Source organism: Stylophora pistillata, chromosome 12 (genome assembly GCF_964205215.1).
Source record: "Stylophora pistillata chromosome 12, jaStyPist1.2, whole genome shotgun sequence".
Lineage (NCBI taxonomy): Eukaryota > Metazoa > Cnidaria > Anthozoa > Scleractinia > Pocilloporidae > Stylophora > Stylophora pistillata.
This window is the reverse complement of record NC_142530.1, coordinates 5,555,001-5,576,066: the sequence shown is the minus strand read 5'-3', so window position 1 is coordinate 5,576,066 and position 21,066 is coordinate 5,555,001. Positions and strand designations below refer to the sequence as shown.

Below are 21,066 nucleotides of genomic sequence, written 5' to 3'. Positions count from 1 at the left end.
GTTATGTACGGGTCTAAAATAAAACTGTGTCCCTTGTCACGAGAATGGCATGAGGGTTAGCTGAATGAAGTAAGATAAAATTCGAATTCAGCTGAAATACAGGTGGAGCGTATATTTACGGCTTACTTACTAATCATTTTAGTTACTTCTAACAACTATTCCGTCTGTAATTCTATTATTATAGACTATTCAAAATTTCATGCGCCTAGTGACTTATGATAATGGAAGGTATGATATGGAATAAGTGACTCAACCCACAAACCGCTCCCTTACTATACCTAGTGTATGCATATCGTCCTTATGCATAACCTATATTCTGTTATGAGTGTCTTTCCTGTGTGTGATATGCAGTCAGGAATTTGAAATCTATTTATTTTCTCTACAAACGTTTTGTTATTTTAATTTTGGATTATTTAAACTTTGGTTTTTAAGTCCATTATACGTGAGATAACGCATTCAAGTGTTAGCGAATTAAAATACGCGCAGTGACTTGAATCCCTCAGATCCTTTCATCTCGTGAATTGCACACATGCGCGAGTTGTAGATATGATGTGAAGATTGGCACTCGTCCGCTCACTTGATTGGTCGACTCCTATAAAACTTTTTTTCGATTTGAGGCTTTTGAGTGTATTTGATAGTTTTTGGCGAGTAATAAACAAACGAATGCGACCTTTGTTGCTAAGAATAATGCTGGGGTTGAAAAAGAAGCCAATGATAATCTTAAAAGAGTTCAAATTATACATTTTTCATCCGTTCAGCGTGGGTGAACCAGAAAAGATAAACAACACTTCCCCGTATTGACCATGAATGAAAAAATTAAAGTATGTTGTATATCCCAGAAGCGCTGAGGCATTACACTGAATGCCAGGACTTCAGCCTGGGTGAACCAGAAAGGATAGACAATACTTCCCTATATTAACCATCAATGAAAAGCTAAGTAAGTCAAATATCTCAGAGGCGCTCAGGCATTAAACTGAATGCCAGGACTTCAGCCTGGGTGAACCAGTAAGGCCGATAGACAACACTTCCCTTGATTAACCTGTGAATGTCAAAGAAAATAAGAATGTTAGGTATCCCAGAAGCACTAAGGGATTACTGTGAATAGCAGAACTTCCATTCAGCCTGGGTGAACCAGAAAAGATAAACAACACTTCCCCGTATTGACCATGAATGAAAAAACTTAAAGTATGTTGTATATCCCAGAAGCGCTGAGGCATTACACTGAATGCCAGGACTTCAGCCTGGGTGAACCAGAAAGGATAGACAATACTTCCCTATATTGACCATGAATGAAAAGCTAAGTATGTTGTATATCCCAGAGGCGCTCAGGCATTACACTGAATGCCAGGACTTCAATATGGGTGGACCAGAAAGGATAGACAACACTTCCCTATATTGACAATGAATGAAAAGCTAAGTATGTTATATATCCCAGAAGCGCTCAGGCATTACTCTGAATGACAGGACTTCAGCCTGGGTGAACCAGAAAGGATAGACAACACTTCCCTATATTGACCATGAATAAAAAGCTCAGTATGTTGTATATCCCAGAAGTGCTCAGGCATTACACTGAATGCCAGGACTTCAGCCTGAGTGGACCAGAAAGGATACACAACACTTCCCTATATTGACCATGAATGAAAAGCTATGTGAAACTTTGTTATATATCCCAGAAGTGCTCAGGCATTACAGTCAATGCCAGGACTTCAGCCTGGGTGAACCAGAAAGGATAGACAACACTTCCCTATATTGACAATGAATGAAAAGCTATGTAAGTTATATATCCCAGAAGCGCTCAGGCATTACACTGAATGCCAGGACTTCAGCCTGGGTGAACCAGAAAGGATACACAACACTTCCCTATATTGACCATGAATGAAAAGCTATGTATGTTGTATATCCCAGAAGCACTCAGGCATTACACTGAATGCCAGGACTTCAGCCTGGGTGGACCAGAAAGGATAGACAACACTTCCCTATATTGACAATGAATGAAAACCTAAGTATGTTATATATCCCAGAAGCGCTCAGGCATTACTCTGAATGCCAGGACTTCAGCCTGGGTGAACCAGAAAGGATAGACAACACTTCGCTATATTGACCATGAATAAAAAGCTCAGTATGTTGTATATCCCAGAAGTGCTCAGGCATTACACTGAATGCCAGGACTTCAGCCTGGGTGAACCAGAAAGGATAGACAACACTTCCCTATATTGACAATGAATGAAAAGCTATGTGAAACTTCGTTATATATCCCAGAAGTGCTCAGGCATTACAGTCAATGCCAGGACTTCAGCCTGGGTGAACCAGAAAGGATAGACAACACTTCCCTATATTGACAATGAATGAAAAGCTATGTGAAACTTCGTTATATATCCCAGAAGTGCTCAGGCATTACAGTCAATGCCAGGACTTCAGCCTGGGTGAACCAGAAAGGATAGACAACACTTCGCTATATTGACCATGAATGAAAAGCTATGTAAGTTATATATCCCAGAAGCGCTCAGGCATTACACTGAATGCCAGGACTTCAGCCTGGGTGGACCAGAAAGGATACACAACACTTCCCTATATTGACCATGAATGAAAAGCTATGTATGTTGTATATCCCAGAAGCACTCAGGCATTACACTGAATGCCAGGACTTCAGCCTGGGTGGACCAGAAAGGATAGACAACACTTCCCTATATTGACCATGAATGAAAAGCTATGTAAGTTATATATCCCAGAAGCGCTCAGGCATTACACTGAATGCCAGGACTTCAGCCTGGGTGAACCAGAAAGGATAGACAATGCTTCCCTATATTGACCATGAATGAAAAGCTATGTATGTTGTATATCCCAGAAGCACTCAGGCATTACACTGAATGCCAGGACTTCAGCCTGGGTGGACCAGAAAGGATAGACAACACTTCCCTATATTGACAATGAATGAAAAGCTAAGTATGTTATATATCCCAGAAGCGCTCAGGCATTACTCTGAATGCCAGGACTTCAGCCTGGGTGAACCAGGATAAACAACACTTCCCTATATTGACCATGAATAAAAAGCTCAGTATGTTGTATATCCCAGAAGTGCTCAGGCATTACACTGAATGCCAGGACTTCAGCCTGGGTGAACCAGAAAGGATAGACAACACTTCCCTATATTGACCATGAATGAAAAGCTAGGTGAAACTTTGTTACATATCCCAGAAGTGCTCAGGCATTACAGTCAATGCCAGGACTTCAGCCTGGGTGAACCAGAAAGGATAGACAACACTTCCCAATATTGACCATGAATGAAAAGCTAAGTATGTTATAAATCCCAGAAGTGCTCTGGTATTACTCTGAATGCCTGGACTTCAGCCTGTGTGAACCAGAAAGGATAGACAACACTTCCCTATATTGACCATGAATGAAAAGCTAGGTATGTTATATATCCCAGAATTGCTCAGGCATTACTCTGAATGAAGGACTTCAGCCTGGGTGAACCAGAAAGGAAAGACATAATTTCCCTCTATTAACAGTGAATGAAAAACTAAGTTTGCTATATTCCAGAAGCTCTCAGGCATTACGCCGAATGCCATATAAATCTTAGAAATATGACAAATAAATATATATCTGAGAAGTGACCAGGCAACACTAAACAAAATAATATTGTTACAGGATAAGACTTCAAGAAAATAGACTTTTTTAAATGATACAATGTTGACTATGCCTTACTTCAATGGGTGCATAGAATTTAAAAATTAAAATGTCATACACTGCAGGCAGAGCACATAAATTAACATCACATGGCTCCTCTTCAAGGAGAAAGAGCAAGTCATCTCTTAACCCCTTCCATCTGAAACAGACAGGAAAAAAAAACAGTGAATAAAGTTTCCACCTTTATAATCCAAGCTTACCATATTTTTGCTGGTAACTGGGTAAAAGTGAAGAACAGCTCCCCTAAAAGTCTGTCGGCCAACTGTCGGCCGGCAGTTTGCCAACTGTCCATCAAACTAAGTATCCCAAGTGAGATTTAAAGACATGTATTCCAATAGAAAGTGAAATACCATACTGCAAGCTGGAACTTTTTATGCATGTCAATGCAGAAATGCAGAGTTGTACCTACCCCCAAATATTTGCTTTGCTCTTTAGGAAACACTCAGCAAAGGCTTCCCCAAAAGGAACATCAGGAGAGGCATATTCCTACAAATAAATTGCATGTATCACTCAATAATGAATTAACTGAGCTAAAGTCATATAATGTTCACTACTAATGGTAGATATATAATCACTGTTCACCACAGATAAAATATATTCACTTTTATGGAGACCTTTCGTCTGCCTTTCTGTAAAGTCAAGAAAGCCAAGAAAGCTCTCACTAATTGATTATAAATAAATTGCATAACAAATACCAGTAGGCTGAATATGTTTTGTGTTATTGTATAATTCCACTATGATGCATGTCATTTAGCATTGCAGGTATAACCTACCTTAATAACTTTGCAGAATACACAGCACTCTGTGTCCAATCCTTGCTTGCAAAGTTCATTGATATATTTTTTGGCATCACCAGCTCTTTGCTTGAGCAGCATTATCAGTGTTTTGTAATCAAGAGTAACTGTCATGAAAAAAGACAAGAAGATAACAAGAAGTTGAAGTTAAAATAGCTACACCAAAGATCTCAAATGTTATACTTTCCCAGATATTTTCTGACACTGCCAAGCATAAAATGGATTCAATAATTACTATCACGTAGCTAGACATGTAACATAAAAACATTGCAAAAATAAAAAATAATAAGATAAAAAAAAATATAAAGAGTCAAGATTGGCACACACAAATAACCTGGAAATTTAACTTTAAAGCATCTTCCATTAACTACTATTCCAGTTTTCTCAATGGCATCCCTCTGGCGATCTAAATCTTTTATCGTAGAAAAATAGAAATGAAATAAATTATGATACTGTCAAGACCCTATCAAGGAAACAAACCCGAAATTTCTCCTAAAGTAGCAAGACTTAGAGGCTCAGCGTAAAATCAAACTCAGCCAATTATGTGATTTTCCTGCCAAGCAGAGATGAGTTCTGATACACCGTGAAACCAGCATTCACAACAAAACATAAGACAGCAAACTCACTTTTTCCAATCTTAATAAAAATATAAACGTTATGACTTACCCCGGTTCGTCTTAGCTTGAAAATGCTAAGTAACGTTTGCCAAGCTTTTCTTGATCCAGGATCAAGAATTTATTTTATCGATCAACCAAAGATATCTCACCACTCCTCCTTCTTCGAATTTCTGCCGGAAGATGGTAGAAACAACTCCAAATAGAGAGGCGATGGCCACTTTGTTGTTCTGAACATATCGGTCGTCCAAGCTTCCGCCATTTTTTAAAGCTGGACCGTACAAAACGCTTGGAAAATGTGCCACCAACAGGCTACTTCAAAAAACTTGCTGACTCTTATGCCACATTTCTTGAAATTTAAGATAAACCATTCCCTTGAGTCATCTGGAGGAGAATGAAGCAATTCAACCCTTCGAAGTTTCAAGGGATCCATAACTGCACTCGACCGCGGGAAACTAAACATTCCCGCTTTTGCTTACGCATATTAATATGAAATCCAATCTCCAAATGTCAATAGGCCGATCCAGCCCCTAATAAACAAAAGGCTTCATTGTACCCAGCATTAACAGAGATTGTACAAATTCAAGCAACTACTCAGATTACTGCGAGCAATTAACGAAAAAGGCTGTCAAGGCGATGATGGAAACTTATCCGGTTTATTACGTCACTCCATAGCAACCAGCCTTTTCGAATATTTGAACTTCCGTTTACCTGTGGCTCGTGATGTCTCTCGGTCACCTGACCACTGTGTATAGTCCCGGATGTCCACAGGACACCACATCTTTCTTTTTCTCAGTTCATTAACTCTGACATAAAGTGATTGTCTCCTTTGTGACCAGTTGGCACCCGTAACATTCCCGGCACTTCCGTTCCACAGCCTTATTAACTCCTGGCCACTACACTTTAGACCTGAGTCTCTCCTTCATTTTGATGATTCCCTGGTGACCTTCGTGGGCGAGTTCCAAAACCTTTAATCTGAGCACTTTGGGTATCACAATTGGTGTTCCACGTAATATAATTTAACCAATGAACGTCAATTAGTTGCGCACCATCAAAAATGACCGTGGGCCCTTCTCCCAATTTCCTTTAACAAGGCAATTATACACGGCTTGTAACTCTTCATCCTCTGCAGAGGCACTCTCTATCTTCTGGATCTTAATGGCTACGAAGACTGCTTTAAAAGCAACCATCCGAACATGTTCATCATCATAACGACATTTCTCTGATGCTTGGAGCGTTGTCAGACGTGACAGGGCATCAGCAATATTATCTCGTGATGCGACGCAGCATACCTTGTAACTATATGGTTGCAACCGCAACACCCAGCCTTCAATACGTGCTGATGGCTTGGATCCTCTAGAGTAAATCACCTTCAAAGCCTCGTGATTTGTTACCAAGTCAAAAGTCTGCGAGCCGTAAAAGTATTGGTTGAACCATTCGCATGTCCACAGTAATGCGAGCGCTTCTTTTTCTGTCTGACTGTATCTCCTTTCTACGCTGCTAAGGCTCCTGCCCACAGCGTTCTTCTCCTGGACTAGCACTGCACCTATCCCCACCGGACTTGCATCAGCTGTCACTCGAGTATGTGCCTCTGTCAAAGTGTGCCAGAACAGGCGCCTTGGCTAACTGCTGTTTCAGTTCCTGAAATGACGCTTCTTGCTCACTGTCCCATACAAAGGGTACTCCCTGCCTAGAGATCACTCGTAGAGGTTCTGCAATGGTGGCAAAATTGGGAATAAAACGTGCACTGAAGCCGACCATCCCCAGGAAGCTCATAACCTCTGTTGGTGTGGTTGGGCGGCTTGATTCAAGTACAGCACGGACTTTCTCTTCGGTTGGACCGGTTGGACTTTGAAACTAGAAGACCCATGAAGACTACTTTGTCCATCCTGAATAGCCCTTATCGCATTTGTGTCTGCGATGCAAAGGGTCCGCGGAGTTACAGTTTCAGGACGAGGCTATCGGGTCTACGTTTCTCGAGAAACACCAGAAACACTCCATGTCTGACCATATAACTCTGGAATCTGCGTATTTTTCTGCCGAGGAAAAGGTTAGAATTCTTAGTCCTGGCATCACGAAAAGAAGATTGAAGGAATGGCTGTCATTTCGGAAAGGAACGGCAAAATTTTGTCGCGTTTGTTCATGACTACGGTTGTTTTTCCTTTGTCGGCCTTTTTAAGGTTTAACTCAGAGTCACGTTTCAAGGCCCTCAGCGCCTTGTGTTCGGCCGGAAGCAAATTATCTTTTCGCTTTGTAATTTCTGAAAGGTCACTTTTTAACCTCTTCTAAATAGCTTTCAAGGGCTACTGATTTTTGTGTTGGTGGTATCCATGTAGGTTTGACGTGGCAGGGATGGGTTTTTTGTCCTCCCCTCGGAATATGTAAATCAGACGCATTCTCCTTGCGAACTGATCAGAGTCACACAATAGTTGTTGTCTGATCTGTTTTTGTCTTGTAGCGGGTGTTGAAATGAATTTGAGCCCTTTTGCCAATAAATTAATCTGGTCTTTTGTAAGTTCTTTATTTGAGAGTTTTTTTATGTGCGTTTTGTTCGCCTCTAGTTTGATAGTTGAACTTCTTTGGCAAGACCGCGGTTTCGATCCTAATCTTGTGGATCTCGTCAGTTGCCGATTCACTTAATAGACTGTTGCACCCGTACGCAATACAATGTCTAACCATGACGAGAACACGCTGTATCCTTAAGAAAATGCATAAAAATGCCTCTAAACGTAGCCGTTTGCTTCGATTTTACTTGAAAGTTTTACCTGTGTGACCCGAGAGCCTCGTTTCGAAACTTCAAAGTCCGCTGAGCTCTCGTACAGTGGGCGTAAATGCGATAAGGGCTATTGATAATTCTGAGGGTTGAGGGTGAGATTCTTCTAATCGCTGCAAGACTTTATGAAGATGCCTGTCATGCTTCTCATTATTCTTGCCATGCACTATCAAGTCATCGGCAATGTTCTGAACCCCACCGATATCAGAGACCACTTGTCTTATTATCTGCTGATACTTCTCAGGTGCTGAGTTTACTCCGAAACTCAGCCTCTTGTATCTGAATAACCCATCATGTGTGGCAAATGTGGTTATATCTCTGGAGTCCTCATCTAGTTCAATCTGATAGAATCCCAGACAAAGATCCAATTTTGAAAACACTGCACTGCCATTGAGATTTCCCAATTCAACACCTCGTCCACCGTCGGCATGGGTATCCTTTCACGAATGATAGCTGCATTTGCCTTCCTCATATCTAAGCACAACCGGATATCCCCTGATGCCTTTGGCGCAATCACCACAGGACTAACCTATGACGTCGGCCCATTTACTCGCTCCACTATATCCTTAGCAATGAGGTCTTCAACTTTCGCAGTTACTTTCTCTCCCCGTGCAAATGGGACACGCCTTGGTTTCTGAGCTACTTATGTCACCTAAATAAACAATTTTGTCACGAAGGCAGATAGGCCCTAATGAGAGTGCAAGTTGTGAACTTTGACCCAATCAAAGCTTGGCAATGCAAGTTTAGTTATAAGGACTGACAAATCGCGAGGAAGCGTCTGAGGTCCACTTTTTTCGTGCTTATCATGTGCTTGAAACAATAAAAAAAGAAAAAAAAAAAAGCGCAATGCTCACGACATTTATGATCATAAGTGACCTTGTTGTACACGTCTCGCCGACTAAAAAATTATTTTTATTTCCACAGGGGACAATAAGCGTGTGTTTACGGGCATCATAACACCTTGTTTGATTGTAGTTCCCGTTGTCGCAGTCGTGTTTTATGTACTTCATAACAAACGGGATGTGTTGTCTAATGGAGCGATGATCCAGAGAAAATTGCAGTTTCAGAAATATGAAATAAAAATTGAATGAAACCACGTCAATGTAGCAACGTTCAAGAGAGGAATGCAGTTTACCGAATCCAAAATAAAACGAAAAAGAAATCGTTTATTACGATGGCTTTTCTATCTTTAATAAGCATCCAGTGCATGGCATGGAAAAATTCCCAATAATGTAGCAACGTAGCTCAAACAAAGCACCGCTTATTGTAGCAGGAAAATATTTTGAAATATGTATAAGACCGAGGCTAGTCGTTGACATGGCTGTCAATCCTACTGTTAAATGATGGAAAAGTTTTTTTAAACAGACAAAATTATGTTACCATTTGTACTCACGCTTTATCTTATTTAGACTCGTCCAAACAGCGTGCACACCTCCGCAAAAAGATTTCTTCAAACAAAAATAAGCTGTCTTCCCTAATAGATAAGCACAATCAAGAGAAAGAAGGCAATGAAGCTTTGCAAGCTATTGTCTCTGAAGTTATGAAGGGGAATTTCCCATGGGGAAACACAACAGGTAAACTTTGTGAATTTTAGTACTCAATTTAACTTGTCTCTTTTGTTGAGTATTTCAGCTTGTAGCTGTCATTTTTGTTCTAAGTATATTTTCATTCTATCATTGATAAAGTATTTCTTGTACATTGTACAACTTACTAACTTTATATAAGATAAGACACACTTGTGATAGGGGGTAGCTTAGTAGCTACGGTCATTGTGTTGGTGTCTTAAGAAAGACACTATGCTCCAGCACTGCCCCTCTCAAGAAATTTGTACCAGCAAACTGTTCACAACTTCTAATAGATCAGGCCTCTTCCGAGGTGTTGCGTTTTTTCCTACTTCTGTCTAACTTGAGCGTGCAGGACATTAAAATCAAGAACAACAACAACAACAGCAACAACAACAAGCCGCTTATTTTCTTTGCTTTTAAAACGTTGTTTTGCAAATAGTAAATGCTAATCTAGGCGGGCCATTGATTGCTTATGCATAAAACTATATCAGTTAAATAACATTAACAACAATTAAGATTTAGTTACATGTAATATTATTATAATAGTTTCTGCATATTAAGATTGCTAAAACGAAATGAGGGGAGAATAATGAGAGAAGACACTGACTTTAATTACTTAAAGTTTCCTGTTCTGGAATAATCTCGTGTTTAATAAGAAAGGAATTTTCTTTGTCCAGCATTCTTGGTTTTTCATTTTTAATTTCAGCTTTGAAAGACTTTTTGGTTAGCTCTCTTAGATTGCGTGGTATCTCATTCCAAAAACTGGCACCAATTATTGAGAATGCATTGTTTTTGTAATTCAAGTCAGTTTTCATTGGTCCATATAGGTCCACCAATGAGAATCAAGAAAGTCATCGTTGAAAAACATGAAATGATTACGAGATGGAATGAAGAAATTACCCTCGTAAAAAAAAGAGATGGCGAACTTTGTAGCGTTCTACATGGATGTTACTATTCCTCGGCTTGAAAGGATTGTTGTGGAGTTACAGGATAAGTTAGCACGTGAGCATGTCATAACCATTAGACTTTCCTGTTCTTAACATTAACAGTTTGCTGTTAATAGAGAATAATCTTGATAAAGCGTTCTTGTTCTTTTTCCCTGTCAAGATCCTGATAGCAGTTCAGACGTACCACGCGACAACAACGAAGCATCTTTGCAACCCGAGATGGAAGAAACTGTAATTACCTTTATCTTTGTGTTTACTTATTTGCTTATTTATTTATTTATCTACGTACATACTTATTTATTTCTTTATTTCTTTAGTTTTCACACTATCCTTTGCTTCACAACTGCAGCACATTTCTTACTCTTTTGCAATGCATTGTGCACTCTTTTACAATAATATGCTTACACTTTCCTTTACACTACTCTGCGTCCATAGCATACCATGCAAACATTCAGACACTATGTAAAAGTAACGTATCATTAATATTTCTCTCTGCGACACCCTTTTTTCTTTTCGTGTGTCTAGGAGATGAAGTACAGAAGTAGTTCAATGAGTACTGTGGTTCTTCAAGGAAAGTTGAGTTGTACCAAAAAGGGAATTGCCTTTTGCAAGAGTCAGATTTGTTCTGCAGTTACCAAGTTCAAAGCTGCACTAAGTGGTAGTGACTACGAGGAATGTCTGCCTTTGGAAGAGGGTGCAGAAAATGATGATGATGTTGACGTTGACGACGGCACGTACGACAGTACTGGTGATTTTTCTGAAGATGAAATCACCTTTAATTACAAAAACGTACCAGATGCGGGAATTAACGTTGTGGTACTTGGTGAAGGAATTCCCCACTGCGATACATTTTCATGGAAATTTCCTGTCGAAATTAGCCAGTCAACGCTCGACGGCAGAAACGGCAGTTCGGCTTGTAGTGTAATAGCTTTGATCTTTGCTCATGGAGTGTGGCATGAGCGGCTCGATCTCCAACCTACGCGTGAACTATCTCCTCTGTGGGTTATGTTACTCTGTGCATCAATCAGGGTGGGAAACCGCCTTTATGACCGCTGTCGACACAACCTACCTCAGCGTTTTCTTTCAGCCTCAGAGGCAGCCACTGTCGCAGAACAATGTGTGAGTGTGTCCGTGCATTCGCCCTTGGCTAGACGAGTTTGTGATGACCATGCTCCTACAACTCTAGTGTACCAGTTATCAGCACTGTGTGATGGCTTCCACGGAAATGCAGCTCTACTTATAGCCAACGAAAAGACCGTTCTCTTCTTACCACTAGCTGGTCAGTCTATTGCCTTGGTGGACAGTCATCGTCATGGTGACCTTGGTGCCCAAATATTACTTGGTTATCAAAGTCGTTTAGAGCGATTGTTAGTTGCGTGCCAGAAAGTGCTCGATTTAAATGATGATACTTACTGCAATCTGTCGTTTATTTATTTTTAGGCCAGGAGAAGTCAGACTTAATCATATCTCCATTTACAAGCCTAGTACGTTGTATGGAACTTGTATTGAATTTTTATTTATCTCAGCGTGTTTGAAAGTCGCATTATATACATTTTAAGTATTATAATATAATTATTGATAATAAACAATGCAGAGAGGGTTGCGGCAACAATTATTAGCATTTTGTATCAAATACTGAGGAAATGTTTCTCCCCTACTTTTGTTTTGAGGTCGATCTATTCCCTGGGTTGATCATCGGTCTTGAATATTGAAAATAAAGTATATGTTGTATTTATTAACCATAATTCTATTTTTTTTTTTGTTAGTTTTGTCTCGGAATGCTTTTATTGATTCCCATTCTCTTTAGTGTTTCTAACTGTAACGGTGACATGGTGCAGCGAGGAGGAAAACAAGAAAAATTTACAATATTTTGTTCAGTGCACCTGCCTCCCGGCTGACTACAATTTCCAAGTAGAGTGTAAATTTCACGTTCACTTTAATATCAGCATTATTAAAATCGTCTATTCCACTTCAAAAACGTTCCTTTTATTTTGTTATAACAAGATGGACAAGCCCTTTGGGTTAACAAGAACAGTGAGAGCCATTTGAAGTGTTGGACGCACTTTACAACAGGTTTCAACCGTTATTGAACTAGTGTTTCAAAACCTAATATTGTCTCCGACGAACGTTTCTCGTGGTTATCCCTTGTAATATACCATCGAAATGTTGCAGTTTTTATTTTCTTTGGAACCCTGTGGATCGTTTCTCTGAGGCCCCGGATACTTTTTGGTTCCGCTAAGCCGTTTTTAGGCAATCTGGGGAATACGCCTCAAAACTCCTTGTATCAAGACAAGCTCTGTTCATGTTAACAATATGTGAATAAAACAACTTTGTAATAATAAGTTTAGGATTTTGCCACGGCTTTTCCGAGCGAGAAAACTGTTCGGGACCCTCGAGAAAGGGGCCCGTGACCCGAGGCACTACATGCTGGAAAGCCTAGTTTTCGTAAAAATCTACCCCGTAAACTCTCATTTCTTTTCATCGTGTAGCCGTTAAGATACAAAAGGGAAGCTGGCTTTTTCCTGTGTAAGCGGTCAAGTTACAACGTGAACTGACAAAATTTCTAAAGACTCTTGCAGATCCGTTGATAGTTCGATGATAAACAACCGTTTTCGATTTCTCTGTTAGAATTCGGTTGGGAGAAGAGGTCTGCATATTGCAATTTTTTAGCCTAATATTGCCTAATATACTCAGTGAGCATTTCGCAACGGTTGGACAAAAATTAGCTCATCAGTTACCTCCAACTCCAAAATGTTTAACTGATTACTTAGGGAAATGTAAATCACGCGTCTCATACGAATTTTCTCAACCTGTCACTCCGGTTGAAATTGGACTGGAAATATTAGCTATTCCCAACAATAAGTGACATAGCCTCTACTCCTGCCCTACTCGGATATTAAAGTGTGCAAGTGACGTTCTACGTCATGTCGTAGCAGAAATCTTTAATTTGTATATGTCACTTGGAACATATACAGCCAAAATTAGATGTGAAAAATCGCCAATATTTAAGGAAGATATGAAACTGAACCAAATAATTACAGGCCCGTATCTTCACTGCCTAATTTTAACAGAATTTTGGAAAATTTTCATAAATGAAGAAGACATTTTTTTATCGCTCTCAACGCGAATTCCGCGAAGAGTATTCATCCTAAAATCACTTGATACTTACGGCAACAATATATTAGACTCACTTCTATAAGTAAGCAAAATTTTAATGGCTTAGCCATTACTGGTTACAAAGTTATAGTCACAGTCATCGCAAGTGATCCATTTTTAAACCATTTCGCTACTTCTTACCATCGTAGTTCTGTTTTGTGTCATTGAAATCTAATAATATCTACAGCTTGCAAATTTTTCTTTCTTCATATTCTAGTGTGCCAAATTTCATGCCTACGCCGTGCAGGGTTTAAGAGTTACATTTGTTCAAACGAGTGGACCCCTGTTTACGTTCCCCATCTTAGTTTTTTTTTAATTAAAAAATTCATAAAAAATTCAGCTCCTATCATTTTTTCATTAAACGTACGCCAAAGTAATTAGCATGATAAGTAATTTACGAATATGGCAAAAAAAAGAAATCAAGTTTTAGAACTTTTTCGACTTTTTCCGCACGTCGTAACTGTTGAACATTAATGAAATCACTTCATACTTACGACAATTATTTTAGATCAAACCTCAATATATACGTGGACCAAATTTGGTGGTCTAATCATGAACGGTTGCAAAGTTACGGGCGTTTAAGTGAGTGTAGATTTTTAGGCCTTGGGATTGGTACCAACTGACAAAGTCCAGTTGTGTCCTTATAACTCACTCTTGAAATTTTCACTAAGTCCAGCTTATAGGAAATTTTTAAAAAATCGTTATTCGTAAGAGTTGAGAGCTAAAATTTTCAGAGAGGATTTGCAGGGGGATGATCATTACGTGCAGCAATTCTCTCATGATTTGAACAAGCATTTTTTATTTTAGAGCTGTTTTAGCTCTACCACTCCCCTCGTGGTTCATATGCCCTCTTTTTCTGAACCTTCTGGCTTCCAGCGCCTGCCCACGTAAGGGTTAGGAAACTTGAAATATATCAAATTGTTGCTCTATTAAAGAGCTTTCTAATGGTATATAATATGTTGTTCCTTATTAAAATGCCACGTCAAAAATGTGCAATAACCTCGTTGTCAATTTCCCCTTCTCTCCTGGAAGTCTTTCTCCTTTTTTGAGCTTTTTACGCACATCGTAACTCTCTGCAAATGTTATGAAATAACTTGATACTTACAGCAACAATATATTACACTCTCTTCTATAAGTGAGAAAAATTTCGTGGCTTAACCATGACTGGCCAGGCCAATGCTGCCCCCTAGCAAAAAAATTCAAGATGACGGACATGAAAAGGGCTGCTCTCATGGGAACTGCTATAACTTCCTAACCTGGCAAGTTGGCTATAATTAACCTTACTCGGAGCCTAGAGCATTTTGCTTAACTTCGCATTTTAGACCCAGACTGATTGCAACCCAGACATGCCAAAATAGACTGACTTCACAGCCGTGATCTGCAAACCCTTCGCAATTTGGGCTGTCTTAATTAACATTGAAGAGAGCTAAAATTTTTTGAAGAGAATAACAATATTTTGAATAAGGAAAGTATAACTTTGACGTTTGAGAGGTTGAAGTAAAGGTCTGTCAACAGGAGTGGTCTTGCGTAAGAAAATTGTCTAGGATAAAAACAAAGTAGCCTCATGCAGTAAATGGTTTGAACCCGGGGGTAACATGTGAAGGTGTAGTATGATACTGACATACATATTCTACTGACAACAATCATTCACTTGACTCTGATGATGACTTCCGCACAGGTTGTCGAAACGTCAGTCACTGCCACCGACAACAGTCCTTCTCAGGACTACACTCACCCGGACGATCATCCTACACCTTCACAAAGTAGCCTCAATTTGGCAAAAAAACATATCCACTATTACTAAAAACTGAATCATTGAATAATGAAATCGAAGAATTTTTATTGGCTTAGCTATTATGGTCTATGAGCCAATCTACCATAATCTAATATCTGTACATTGTAACATCGGGTTTCTTCTTACAAAATAAAGTCGAGAAGATTTGTCTGTCTTGGGGGCGTTTTTTTTTTTTAATAAAACAGTTATTCCACTCGCGCCTCGTTGGCTATCTATCATCTCATATCCAACGCGCGCTCGTGGGATAATTGTTAAATATTTGTCCTTGGACACCATTTCTTCGTCATGGAGTCATTTTCTCCGAGCGTCGCACTCGGAAAACCATTCCCTTCTTGGAACGGATAATTTTCCGTTGACAAATATTAGTGCAAATCTTGCTGAAAATGGGCGTTGTTTATATGTTGCATTTTTGATTATGCATCCCGAACCTAACAGATCCTCGTCAAATGATTGCAATCATGTACAACCTATGCGCTAATAACTGCGTCACGTATTTTCTCTTGTGCAGTTCAAAGGCAGTATATCTCGGTCAAATGCTGGCAAAATATCTACGATGGAAAAGAGACTGTTAATAAACGGGCTTTTCTGCGAATTAGCTACTGTGTTAATTGTTTTCCATCGGATACAAACCAGATGCTGTGTATCGAGGCTGGATGAATGACCAAAAACGCTATAAAAACGGCTTTTTGGTTTGTGTGAGAGTTGGAATCCCTATTCCCGGAGATGTACACAAGCAATCACTACTTCATTACTCAAGACCCTCTTTTTAATCAAGCTTTACTCATTTGTCGCTAACATTTTTTGATCTGTGGTATGCACGTAACACTACTTTGTCTCCCGCGATATACTTTTCGCACCTAAACAAGTTGGAAATAGGTAACACAAAGAACATCCCTTTCTGTAGATGACTGTTCTCTTCAGGATCGCCCAGAATGACTGGTGCTGGCACAGTTGGCTTTTTTATGTAAGTAATTAAAACACAAGCAAACCCTCTTTCAATTTTATGGCCATGAAGCGTCACACGATTTTCGTCTACAATACCAACAGAGAGAATCTCGCCATCAACAACATAAACCACTCCATTACCCTCCTTTGCTGCTACTTGCCCATCCTCAGCGTCACCTACCAGACTCCCACTGCTATTTGTCGCTGTGTTCACATCAGTCACTTGGGTACAACCAGCTCCACTTGACTGACATGCATTGCCACCTGAGGCACCACCCACCTGACCACGACGCGCACCACCTGCCTGACTCCCATTGCCAATTGCTGCACCCCCACTTCAGCCACTTGCCCACAACCAGCACCGACATTCACACCAGCCATCTGCCCATGACCCGCACCACCTGCCTGACTCTCCTTACCAATTGCTGCACCTTTCACTCTAGCCATTTTCCCATACCCATGCCTTGCGCTATATGTCTGACTCCCATCACCAATTGTTGCACCTCCCACTCCAGCCACCTGCCCACACCCAGCACCGACATTCACACCAGCCATCTGCCCACGACACGCACCACCTGCCTGACTCCCATTGCCAATTGCTGCACCCCCCACTCCAGCCACTTGCCCACACCCAGCACCGACATTCACACCAGCCATTTGCCCATGACCCGCACCACCTGCCTGACTCTCCTTACCAATTGCTGCACCTTCCACACTCTAGCCATTTGCCCATACCCATGCCCTGCGCTATATGCCTGACTCCCATTGCCAATTGCTGCACCTCCCACTCCAGCCACTTGCCCACACCCAGCATCGACATTCACACCAGCCATCTGCCCATGACCCGCACCACCTGCCTGACTCTCCTTACCAATTGCTGCACCTTCCACACTCTAGCCATTTGCCCATACCCTGCGCTATATGCCTGACTCCCATTGCCAATTGCTGCACCTCCCACACCAGCCATTTGTCCACACCCAGCACCAACACCCACACTGGCCAACTGCCCATGCCCCACACCACCTGCCTGACACCCATCTAGTCCCCCAGTCTGATCTGCTGGATTCTCTGTGCTACCATTCCCACCTTCTGGTGCGATACCAGTACAAATTACGGACATTGTATCATTTCCAAAACTGACAGTAACTAATGGATCGTCAGGGTCATCATCCATGGTATTATCACTACCATGAACGTCTACACAGAAAAATAACGTTTACAGTATTTTGATGCATTGCTTTTATCCAACCCCACAAATTTTAGCCCAGCACCAGGTGTGCCATAAGTATCTACAGATGTACCAGTACCATGTTTACTGAAGTACAAAACAACAACATCCCAACCATGATGTTGATATAAAACATTTGCCTGAAAAACAACCAAGATGAAATATTCTCATTAGCATTTCTGAATATATATCACATTGCAGCAAATAAAATAAGGTCATAGGAAGTAAAATAGAGAGTTACAAGCCAGGAATTTACACTTGAGGTGCTTTTTAATGCTCTATCATTTTCATTTTCATCATCACCATTAAGGTATTTTTTAATATTGTTGTTGTTGTTGTTGCTGTTGTTATTATTATTATTATTATTATTATTATTATTATTATCATAATTATTATTATTATTAAATGTTCATCATTGTTGTCATCATTGCTAATATCAGGCCTCAAAATATATGAATGCTGGTAAGCCAAATCTAAAAGCACCAACAAATAAGTACTCAGTGCAGCAACACTTGTCAAGTAAATATGTATATAGGGATTTAAATATAAAACCTTTCACTAATTCTGAAATTCATTTAATGAGAACAAAAAATGGGCCAATGGCAGCTTTGAGCAGAGGCCAAAATGAAAATGCATATAACTGTTACTTGTTTGAGTGTGGAAAAGTTATAATATAGCAACTTTAAGTGGACTTATTTGAACTCTGACTGTTATCATAAGGATTGTTATCATTTATTAAATGCAGTATTTATTTATTACCCGATACTTCAACAGCTTCCCTTGTTGGGTGACGTGTTTTATTTTTTTGTGCCACTTTTTCCCAGTCAAATGGTTTGATTTGGAATGCTGCCCCTCATCCTTCAATCTTGCAACTTTTGGATGCATTGTAATTCATGCCACCACACATACTACATTTCTGTAATATAATAATAAAATAACAAAAACTTCTATTAATTTTCACATTGCTGCTTTAAATTAAGTACAGGTGTACTATAAAACTAATTTTCTGTTCATGTGGCATTGAATCCTGCTATCTTGCCGCTCTTAGGCCAGAGTGCAAATGTGATCAGTAGATGTTGATAGAATGTTATAATTAAGTACAGTTAAAGGTAGTTAAAGGTAAGTTTAAAACAGATCAATTAATAATTGATCTGCTTTAATAATATTTGGCAGAGAAAATTACATTTAAGGGATTCAATTGCAATATTTTTGGCCTAATAACAGACACTGTAGCCATATTCAATAATGAAGGCTTGTGAAAGTTCTACAAAAAATGGTTTCTCAGAAAACATTAAAAAAAGGTTTTTTAAAAAAACTTTGAACAAATTATCATTATTACCAAGGCTGTGTTCTTGCAGCACCCGGTGGCCCCTGGTGCCTTACTTTTGCTCTTGGGCAACTCAGAAATTTTAGTTTTTCCATGCAAAGCATATGCTGAGCACCCTGGATTACACAGTTTCAGAACACTGGGTTCCATTCAATTTTCCTTAGAGCACAGCCTTGATTACTATTATTATTATGGTGAGTTTTAACTGAATGAAAAGATAATTTTTATTTTTTCTTATTTTTATTTAAATTTAATTACTGCTAACACAAAATACAAACAAACACAAAATTGCATGGTAAAAAACAGCTGTGCAATTGCTCTTTTTAGGAATTAACATACAGTGTAATGAAAAGATAAATGATACAATTAAAAAGCATGTTTCTTAAAATAAAAACCTAAAGTGAAAATTATATACTATTAATGACATATATTTGGCTCATATATGACACAACATTGTCATTTACAATAGTCTACAGAATATTTCAATAAAATTGCATTTAGATACAGAAAGATTTGTCTTTCTAACAGGAATTTAACATATAATCAGATTGCTCTTACCCTAGTTGTGACCATTTTAGTCACCCTACAGGAAGGCTATAATTTTGCAGTTATAGCAAATAAACTATAGATAATTTATAATAAATTTAGTATTCATTTGTGATCACAGGTGTAGCCTTTAAATACTCCACTCATAGGAACATAGAGTGCGAGTGTGTGAGTGATTGTGATCACAGGTGATTAATGAATAGTTACATTCAGCAAATACAAATTTTCACTCGGGCAACTTTAACTACATTTATTTAAATTATAGTTGACAATTATGGCCTCTTATTAAGAAAGAAAAATTAACTTACTATAGAAGGTTTGGTAATTAGGTGAGGATAACTTTGTCTGAGAAAATGTTACAGGGGTCAAGGAAAAGTGTCTGTTGTTCATTTAACAGGTGTCTGTATTAGGCAGGCAAATGTACATAAATGTTGTAGTTTTCGCCTAGAAAAACAAAATAGTTGAACATTTATTAAAACTGTCTTGTATCAAGGGCGGGGTTCAGCTGAAAAGGTGATTCGATATGATTATCTTAAAATATCCAAATTTAATATTACTATCATTTACATTTCCACAGTATTCAAAATCTATAAAGACCCCTTAATTACGTTTTGAAGTGGGGGAGGGGAGGGGAGGGGAGGGGAGTTAAACAGTTCTCACTCAAAAACAACATACTTCATTGAAATGTAAATTATTTTTTTAATAATCTATGAAACAAACAGAAATGAAAGCATTTAATCTAAATAACCATTTAAGCATTTAATCTGAATAACCTAAATAACCTTTAAATGTAAGCTAGATATTCATACCTTGAATGGTCTTTTAGTTGGCCTGAAAACCTCTTCAGAATTTAAATCAGAAATTAAAGAAAATTATGTACATGTGATGTTCCTAATCGTTTTCAAAAAAAGTTCCTTGCCATCTTCATATTGGTATATTAATTACTTTAAATACTGCCTGTAAAAGCACTCTATACAGTACTGGGAGCTTAAACCAGATTGGGCCTAAATGCAAAATCTGAAGTTAAAAACCCAACTAATGATTGCAATTTCCCGTTGCTGTCAATAATAATTATGGCAACAGCTAACAAACCTTGGAAAACAGAAAGAAGCAAAATAGATCGAAAACTACCAGTCACAACTGACAGATGTGACCTTTTGACCTGGTTGAAGTGAAGCTTTGTTTCCAGAGAGGTCTGCTAGCTAAGATAATTGTCAGCGGTGAAAAATGTAACCATTGTTTTAGGTCTGAATTTCAGAGTATGCAAAATATGTTATTGAAAACTGCAATATAAAGTGTAGCAGAGAACCCCTGTGTAATTTAAAGAGTTCCTCAAATTGCCTATATTCCAGATGGCCATGCAGTCTGCAAACCAAAAAAACTTCCATGAAGGAGGCATTGAAGGAATATTTCCTGGCACAACACAACATGTCAGATGGAGGTGACCTGCAAATCATTAGCATTATATCTAGGAGATAAGGAGTTGTGAGCAGTATTACTAAGCCACTTCAAGCTACCAAAACTGAGATTAATAGCTCATTTAATAGCTCATGAAATTTGGCCTGACTACAGAGCTCGTTACCAACCCATTATAACAAAGATTACTAAAGTTTCTGACCACATTTCAGACAATGAAAACAATGTAATATGAACCCTAGCAAATTTGTTGTAACCATTACCCAGCTAGTA

At 39.1% G+C, this 21,066-nt stretch overlaps 4 protein-coding genes across 7 annotated transcripts in view; 2 read left to right on the top strand and 2 right to left on the bottom strand.

Moving 5' to 3' along the window:
- Positions 1 to 21,066, top strand: part of LOC148718519 (uncharacterized) — a 677,830-nt gene that overhangs the window by 424,904 nt on the left and 231,860 nt on the right. The window lies entirely within an intron of this gene.
- LOC148718530 (uncharacterized) lies at positions 676 to 5,701 on the bottom strand. 2 transcript variants are annotated; one of them, XM_088741651.1, is made up of 5 exons: positions 5,148 to 5,701; positions 4,461 to 4,588; positions 4,097 to 4,173; positions 3,706 to 3,826; positions 676 to 1,039 (listed from the first exon to the last, which is right to left on the bottom strand). In XM_088741651.1, exons 2-5 carry the CDS (start codon positions 4,560 to 4,562, stop codon positions 989 to 991), a joined length of 351 nt encoding a protein of 116 aa, XP_088597777.1. In that variant the 5' UTR covers positions 4,563 to 4,588; positions 5,148 to 5,701; the 3' UTR covers positions 676 to 988. The 2 variants fall into 2 exon arrangements, with proteins under 2 accessions (XP_088597777.1, XP_088597778.1); XM_088741652.1 differs by having other exon boundaries at positions 729 to 1,039; positions 3,746 to 3,826; positions 5,148 to 5,686.
- Positions 9,234 to 12,125, top strand: LOC148718529 (uncharacterized). The gene is made up of 4 exons (XM_088741817.1): positions 9,234 to 9,442; positions 10,261 to 10,435; positions 10,541 to 10,611; positions 10,906 to 12,125. Exons 2-4 carry the CDS (start codon positions 10,351 to 10,353, stop codon positions 11,818 to 11,820), a joined length of 1,071 nt encoding a protein of 356 aa, XP_088597943.1. The 5' UTR covers positions 9,234 to 9,442; positions 10,261 to 10,350; the 3' UTR covers positions 11,821 to 12,125.
- The window catches only part of LOC148718528 (uncharacterized), a 7,614-nt gene continuing 2,627 nt past the window's right edge, over positions 16,080 to 21,066 (bottom strand). The window contains exons 2-4 of one of the 2 annotated variants that reach the window (XM_088740263.1): positions 18,264 to 18,420; positions 16,852 to 17,473; positions 16,080 to 16,576 (exon numbers count right to left, since the gene is read on the bottom strand). In XM_088740263.1, coding sequence (XP_088596389.1) covers positions 17,097 to 17,450 — 354 coding nt within the window. In that variant the 5' untranslated portion in view covers positions 17,451 to 17,473; positions 18,264 to 18,420 and the 3' untranslated portion in view covers positions 16,080 to 16,576; positions 16,852 to 17,096. Of the gene's footprint in view, positions 16,577 to 16,851; positions 17,645 to 18,263; positions 18,421 to 21,066 lie in introns of both variants that reach the window. The other variant, XM_088740262.1, reaches the window with a different exon arrangement.